This window comes from Cupressus sempervirens, chromosome 2, assembly GCF_028749045.1.
Source record: "Cupressus sempervirens isolate cs-2001-9-10 chromosome 2, ASM2874904v1, whole genome shotgun sequence".
Lineage (NCBI taxonomy): Eukaryota > Viridiplantae > Streptophyta > Pinopsida > Cupressales > Cupressaceae > Cupressus > Cupressus sempervirens.
The window spans coordinates 311,601,339-311,609,868 of NC_143119.1; the positions used below are offsets into that span (position 1 = coordinate 311,601,339).

Below are 8,530 nucleotides of genomic sequence, written 5' to 3' on the forward strand. Positions count from 1 at the left end.
CTCAGAGCAAGGTAACAGGCAGTAGGAAGTAATAGGAAAGTTTTATATGAACTGGCGGTAGCAGTAGGAAAGTCCAAAGGGATAGCAGGGGTCCTTCACGGCAACTTCCAGGCCAACACCTCTCCAACTGTCGGCAGCATTCAGTGAGTGAGCAGTTTGAACGTAATCACGTCATACGGCAGGCATGTATGTATTTGCAATCTCCTAATGTGTAGTTGTTCCTTGGCTAGTATATATGTAATGTTTGATAGTATTCCTTAGTCTGTATTGCAATTGTTGTATTCATTTGCAACAGTAAAAGTGAGTTTTCAAAATAACAGAAATCCATTATGGAGCGGCCATTATATGTTGTGAAACACCAGTTAAATCTGTACTGCAGGTTTGCCTTTAACTTACAGCAGTCGGTGCCTACCAACTATTTGTTAAAATGTTTGATTAATGGATCCAATGTTGTAATGAAGTATAAGGAGAATATTGCAATGGTATGACCCAGTAGTAACCTTGCTTAATGTCTTCATTCGTATGACAACTGTTTGACAAAATTATTGCTAGTCGAAGTTCAATTTAGCTGATCAAACCAGCAAGATTTATTACATCATGTGGGAGGAGTATGATTCAATCATGAAAAATGATGTTTGGGAGATTGTCCCTCGTCCAAAAGGTAAATCAATTATTTCTTCTAAATTGTTGTTCAAAATTAAGCATGGTGCTGATGGGAGTATAGAGAAATTCAAAGCTAGCTTTGTAGCAAGGACCTTTTCTCAAAAGGAAGTTACAGACTATGATGAGACTTCTTGTAGCTAGATACACTTCTATTAGACCTATACTTGCTATTGCAGCTGTTAAAAAATGGAAGCTACCCCAAATGGATGTCAAGACAGCCTTTCTTAATGGTTTCATTGATGAAGAAGTTTTGTGGAACAGCTTGAAGGATTCGTAATTCATAGCAGAGATTCTCATGTTTGCAAGCTGAAAAAAGCACTATATGGTCTTAAGCAAGCTCCTCGGGCTTGGTGTGATCGTATTGATGGATATCTTCTGAGCTTGAGTTTTATAAAAGTGAAGTTGATCCGAATATCTATCTCAAAAGGTATAATAATCTCATGCTGATCCTAGTTCTTTATGTTGATGATCTCTTCATTACTGGTGATGATGAATTAATAGACAAATGTGAGAATGACTTAACTTTTGAATTTGAGATAGAAAGATCTTGGATTAATGCGCTACTTTCTTGGATTGGAAATTTGGCAAAAGTCTGATGAGATTAATCTCAGCCGAGGCAAGTAAGTTGTAGATATTATTAAAGGATTTGGAATGCTTGATTGCAAACCAAATGTGACTCCCATGGAGGCTAATTTGAAAAGACTTCAAGAAGTTGCTGCTGATTCAGATTTGATTGATTGCACTCTCTATAGACAGTTGATTGGTTCCCTCATGTATCTTGTTAATACTAGGCCAGATATCTTCCATGCAGTTAATACTTTGAGCCAGTTTATGTGAGAACCAAGGAAATTTCATCTCATTGCTGCTAAGCACATTCTTAGATATGTTCGTTGAACTCTAAAGTATGGATTGAAGTTTTCTTGCACTGATGATCTTCAGCTTCATGGTTTTCCTGATTCAGATTGGGTTGGTTGCATTGTGGACAGAAAGGTACTACAGGTTTTGGCTCCAGCCTTGGGTCTGCTATGATTTCATGGTGCAGCAAGAAGCAAAAATGTGTTGCTCAAAGCTCAGCTGAGGCTGAATATGTGGTTGCTTCTACAGCAGCTCAAGAAGCAATATGGCTTCGTAAACTCCTCGTAGGATTATTTGGAGAATCATTGAACTCTACCACTATTTTTTGGGACAATCAGAGCTGTATCAAAATTTCTATCAATCCTGTATTCCATGACTAGTCTAAACACATAGAAATCAAATTCCATTACTTAAGAGAGATGGTGTTTCGAAAGGGTTGTGTAGATGAAATACATCAGCACGAATGAGCAAATTACTGATATACTCACCAAGCCATTGTCTAAGGTGAAATTTTCTTATTTTAGAAATAAGCTAGGTACGATCAACTTTGAGACTTAAATGGATCTAAGTCTTGTTTTTGTTATTTATGTGTGAATAAACAAGGTTGTAAGATTCAGCTACAATAACTCTTTCACTCTAGGAATGATCATCATGTGGAGTGAATCCATGATGACATCACATAGAGTAAATTCGTGATGGGAGTTGGATGTTGTGTTGAGTTACTCCATGACAATTCATGTGGAGATCATATGTGATTAAAAGGCTTAGCTGAGATTTTTACAAGTTTATCATGTTGAGTGATTCCATGATTTTTATTTGTGAATAAACTCTACCATTGAGTGTTCTTATGATTATGAATACAATTATTTTGTTCATTGAAATGGACTCATGAATTCTTAATTAATTTCATATTTGCTCAGAGGGAGTGTTAAAACTTATAGCATCATATGAAATATTTAATCTTGTAATTCAAGTATTCATTCTAACGATTCCATTGGTTTGATCTGTCTGCATATTGATAGGCAGGTATAGCTCTTTCAACATACCAATGTATAGCTCAAACGAAATTGGGAAAATGGGCAAACTTGTGCGATGCCAATATGACTACCAAAGCACTCTGAAATTCACTCATTGGTTCTAATTTTAGCCCTGATGTGATATCTCACTAAACAATTCAAAGGCTCCATTCCTGTTTTTCTGACTTCCCTTTGCTAAAGTTTGTTTGAGGCAATAAATGTATACGATACATAACACAGTCGTGAGAAGAACCTAGGTTCGAACCCAAGCTGGTAATTGGAAAATACTATGATATAACCACAAATAAATATTGAAAAGCAAAAGCAAAGATTAAAGGAGCACCCTCGCATGCAATTTTGCTCAGCAATCAAGCATGTCTATAACAACAGAAATAACAAACAACATGAAAGCCTTGTTGTGTACCCACAAATGCCTGATAAGAACTGTTCTTATTTCTCAAAACAGAATCAAAATTTCATTACAGGTGAAAAGTTTAAGAGAAATGACCTGAACTTGACCCTTGCGAACCGCTGAATATTTCCTAAATTGGTACCTAACAGTGGACGAAATCAATGGTGGAATTTCTGCAGCACGAATAGCATGCACTGTTGAAGTAGAAAAGGACAGGTATCTAAGATTCCATTGGTATTGCCTAAAATTATTATCACTATTGTTCCATTTACAGATGGAAAAGCTTTGAACCCCTTGGAAACCTAATTTTACTCCGCTGCTTCCTCTCAGTTGAAAAGAAGTTGCCAGTCTCAACCATGTTGTAGCGCATATGGTAGAAACGCACATTTTCTAATAGCTGCAACGCTTGACCATTTACACTAGTTGGTCTCTTGCTTTTTTCACATATGCTCGTTGTTTGTTTCATCTACTACTTCATATTCAACCAGCCTATTCTTTCAAATTTCAAATTTCAGCATAGGGTGACCGTCCAAGTGGCCTCCAAGTGCTAGATAGGGTGACCGTCAAATTCCAGGTTCCCTGACTATATGCTACGAAAAGCTGTGTGTTCTCTTTGCCCACTGATTTTTCTTGGAAGGATATCTTTCAGAATTGAATACATTCCATCGTCTGTCATACAATATTCTAAATATGAGCAGCCCTAACGAAAGGATCGAATGGTGAAATTTCAAATTTCAAAAATAGGCTGGTTGGGTACTCTCTACATCGGCAACATATTTGCATCTTGGTAAAACAATAGAATGTTAGCAATTATGTTATTTAATTGTATGTGTTTACAAATTAGGAACATATATTAATACAATTAGCTAATATCATTGCTAACATTCAATTGTTTGTTAACAATATATTTTTTAGTAAAGTGCAAATATGTTGTTGCGTAGACAGTGCCTTTAGCTTGGCTCCTAGTTGCACTGTTAGGAGAGTTGCATGAGATTCTGCTATATTATTAGTTCCATTTGGTTTTCTTACTCGTGTTATCGCTACAAACTCCCCATTAGCCTTTCTTGCAATGGCCTCTACTCTTGAAACCCCCAGGTTACCTTTAGAGGCTCCATCAAAGTTAATTTTTATCCGACCTTCATCCAGCGGTATCCAAATCGCATTCTCCCTACCTTTTGTTTTGTCCACTCTCCTACTTCCATTATCATACCAGTTAATTTTCACATCTGGCCAGTTTCTCTGAATCAAGCAATCCCGTGAGGAGAAAGTCCTATTAGCCTATCCCCGAAAAGTAATTACTTGCAACGTTTCCCCTAATTACTAACACATATTAATACAATTAGCTAACATACTATTGTTTGTTAGCAATATGTTTTTTTACCAAGGTGCAAATATGTTGCAGCAATATATTTGCACCTTGGTAAAAAAAGCATATTGCTAACAAACAATAGTATGCTAGCAATTATGTTATTTAATTATAAGTGTTTGCAAATTACTAACACATATTAATACAATTAGCTAACATTATTGCTCACATACTATTGTTTGTTAACAATATGTTTTTTACCAAAGCCCAAATATGTTGTTGCGTAGACAATGTCGTGCAATGTTTAAGCCCATAGAAGTCGAGCATGGGTAGGACTTGGCACAACTTTCGATGGTGCAAATAACTTGCACCGTAGCCAATGCCCAAGCTGAGGGCCAATAATTTTCATTTGGAGGAAGACTCAGAGATCATAGTCAATATGTTGAAAATGAGACATTCACAAACCTGATATTTACAGAGCCAAATAGATGAAATTATTAAATATTTGGATAAGTTCACGAACTTTAAAATCAGCCACACTTTTAGAGAGGCGATAAATTTATCCAATATTGGAGAAGTGATGTTGGAGAACTTCAATGACTGTCTGGAACAAGAGTTATTATAGTAAAGTAACAACACATCTATAAAGATGGTGGGAGATGTGATGTAAAATTATAATTATGAGACACATTAAAGACTGCCCAAACGGATATGATGGTGGTTTTCGGCAGCATTCTCGAAGAAGAATTGAAAGTGAGGTGACAAACAAAGCGTGTGAAGGGAAGAGTGTAGAGCAGCAAGAGTGGTTATATTACAAGCAATGAAGACAAAGTATGGTAAGAAAGTAAGGAGTTTTTTTGTTTTTTTTGAAGGAAGAAGAAGATGAAGATGGAGGCCACTTTTTCAATTGATTCAAACAGACAACTGAAAGTTTTCAAGGGACTTGTAGGATGGGAACGAGTTAAAGGTTTACTAAAAATAAAAACGGAGAAGATGATCTTGGTTGTGGTGGGGATTATTGGAGACCAATTCCAAGAAAGAGCTATAAAAAGGCGCACAAACCTAGACGTAATTTGAGTCTTCATAGCGTGGGGTTTGGAGCTGAACAAGAGCACCTATGAAGTGTAATTGATCGTGTGAGCATTGTTTGCAGAGGATATGTTGGATGGACTAGAATCAATCATGGAGTGGTTGATTCCAACTATTGGGCAAGATATCAACTAATGAGGATGATGCTCAACACTTTGATTACATGCCCTTTTTGCACTAGAAAGCACAAGTTGATAAAACCCTAATGTATAGGAAAGTAGAGGATGCCTATCATAGAGTGGTGAAGGAACTGGGGCATGTGGAATAGTCGAACCAAGATGTAGTTGTTGGGCCATGGAGGAATGTTCCTCATCTCAGAAGCAGCAATGGAGGCTCTTGGTCGGGATCAGACAACGACTGAGGGATGAGGCACGGGGGATGAAAAACATATAGTTTTGAGGACAATGGCCAAGCAATGGCGAGAATGAGCAAAATTTTGTGTTTGCATGGAGCTAACAAGAAAAATAAAGCAGAAAATATAGAGAATTACAGTTAGCTATACGAATTTGAAGGAAAACTAGGTTTGAATTTTGCATAGTCAAAACTGTAGATAGATGAAAATGCAACATAGGAGAGATAGAGCTCGAGTATGAGTTAATATCTTAGTTTTGAAAAATATTTTTATGGATGAATTTGTAGTATGTAAAAATTTAGACTATATAGTTTTAGAACAGAGGAAAGGCTAATAGATGAAAATTAGCGATAAAAGGGGAGGAAAGAATGTATGCTTGAAGGGTAGAAGAGGTTGATGATGGCAGGACTGAATCCTTTATGAAAGTTATGTACTTATGTTCTTTTAATTAATACAAAAAACCTATTATCAATAATAATAATAAAATGTGTTAGTAATTTGCAAACACTTACTATTAAATAACATAATTGCTAACATACTACTTTTTGTTAGCAATATGTTTTTTTTGGTGCAAATATGTTGTTGCGTAAATAATGCCTAAAGTCTATACTGATAATTAAAATATACCACAATAAGTTTTTTAAAATAAAAATAAAAATCATTTGAATTAATATGATATTACATAGTTAAAAAAAAATGAAATCATAAGGCTAGGATATTATCACTTATAGATAGATTAAAATTTAGGGATCGAAAGCGCTCTGCTCTGCCTAATGCGAAAATGAAGCCTGTAGGAACAGCAGGCACGAAATGGAAGAAACAATATCATAATTTACAACCCAGAGAGCTAGCGCAATATATTAACCACTGGAAATTAGAAAATGAATTTTTAATATCGACAAACAACAGGTTTGTGGCTCTGGAAGAACAAGGAGAAAGAAATCCAATGCATTCATGGGCAAATCGGCAGCAAGAAGCTTTTGACCATCCAATAATCCCCACGAAACCCTCAGGTAGCTGTGAAACCATAGCCTGTCTCCCTTTTTGCACTATAGAACAGCTAGACAACCAATTCAAAATTTTCAATCTAACAGAATACGCGCAAACCGCATCTCTCATGTCATCATCCCAACCAAATTCCCATGTGAATGTAGTCCCGCTATCAGAGCCGCTCCATAAAACCAATTCCCCTCCTTCATACCTTCCTCCACATTGCAGGACAACTAATACTAATAGGCAAGCTAACCCTAAAATATATCCAAAATCGCACCCTGCTAAAACCCTAGACAGGCCCATTAATATTGCCATGAAAACCATCAACGAATCTTGGTATGATTGTCTTAAGAAAGGGGTTTTTGCCATCTGGAACGGTCCTACTAAAGATATTCCTCTATTAACAGACTGGTTAAAAGATAACTGTTGGGAAAGGTAAGTATCTTCAATCATTCAGATAACATTTTGTTTTTAAAATGTGAGGAAGAATTTATTAAAAAAGAGTTAATCTCTGTTTCTAATTGTTTCTTTAAAGGTCATTGTGTAAAATTTATAGAATGGTTTCATAACTTTAACATAGAAATGGTCGATTGTATGATGCCCTTATGGTTTACCATAAATTCTCTTCCCCCGGAACTGTGCGATGTAGATATCATTTATTCCTTAGGTTCTTCTATTGGGGAAGTAATTTCTATTGATGCATCCTTTTTCTTCTGTAATAGTATCAAAATTCTCATTAATGTCAACATGAAACAACCATCTGTAATCCAAAAGAAAATCAAAACTGGTCAAGCCTTTTATGATATTAAATTCCAACTCTACAAAGGAAAAATCATTGACATCTTGAGATCTGATGATTTACATCAAATTAGACCCAAGATCCTCCCCCTCACCACAGATTTCAGAAGTAAATTTCCAAAATTGAGCTCTGAATTAAGTCACAGAAAGCAAGAACAGGATGGGGAGTATTGTCTTCCAAAGCAGCAGAATGGGCAAGACAACCAGGATAATCAAAGGAAATCCTTAAACAACATCATAGTGGATAAGGCAAAAGAGTTTGTAACTCCACCATTATCAGACTACTTGGAGAAAATGAAAAGAGCAAAGGCTAGGAGTTCCTCAAAGAAAGTTAAAAAACATAAGAAGAAAGGAAAATATATTTCCAGAAAGGACACTAATGAAAGTGGAAAGGTCTTGAGTATAACACAGCAAGTGAACACCAAGGAAAACAATACGGAGATTGGCAAGGAATTTGCTCCTAAACACTCCAAAGATACTATCACTGTCGAAAATCTAGGAATTTGCCTAGATGTTGCTCCATCAGTCATAGGAAATAAAGAAATTAGAACCAGCAAAGATGCAAGGGATGATTTGGACAAACTCAACACAAATTTGGATCCCCCTATGAGACATATAATGGAGGACGAACAGAAAAAATCCACAAACAGTGATAAGGAAGGCACAATTACAACTAATGCTATGTTGGAACCTGCAGATATGTTAGAAGCAGAAAACACACTACTACTGTTGACACCAGAGATGGGAAGAAAGAACATTGCATTCTCTTCAGAGGAGCAAATACAAGTCAGAGCACACAACCAGAAAGAGACTGCAACAGAGCATCTTAATCATAACATCAAAAGAGACAGAGAAAGTAGAATTTCATAATTTTGGCAGACCCCGGCTGAGTATGCTTCATCCCCCTTTTCTCCTTACAAGACTCAGGAAGAACCCTCTACTTTGCATCTAACAGAACAACTAGAGTACAACTAATTAGCTCTGTCTCTGGCTCCAGATATCTTGATGAAACCGCTCGGAGTGCTCAACACATGCGGGCAGAAACC

At 36.4% G+C, this 8,530-nt stretch overlaps 1 protein-coding gene across 3 annotated transcripts in view; it reads right to left on the reverse strand.

The window, feature by feature from the left end:
- LOC149572335 (uncharacterized) overlaps positions 1 to 3,697 on the reverse strand; it is a 271,128-nt gene extending 267,431 nt beyond the window's left edge. For 2 of the 3 annotated variants that reach the window (XR_016359910.1, XM_089813534.1), the window contains exon 1: positions 3,043 to 3,697. Coding sequence is in view for 2 of the 3 variants with exons in the window: in XM_089813534.1 (XP_089669660.1) it covers positions 3,043 to 3,333 (291 nt within the window). In the remaining variant the exon portion in view is untranslated. The remainder of the gene's footprint in view (positions 1 to 3,042) is intronic. The other variant, XM_089813535.1, reaches the window with a different exon arrangement.
- Positions 3,698 to 8,530: the final 4,833 nt, after the last annotated feature.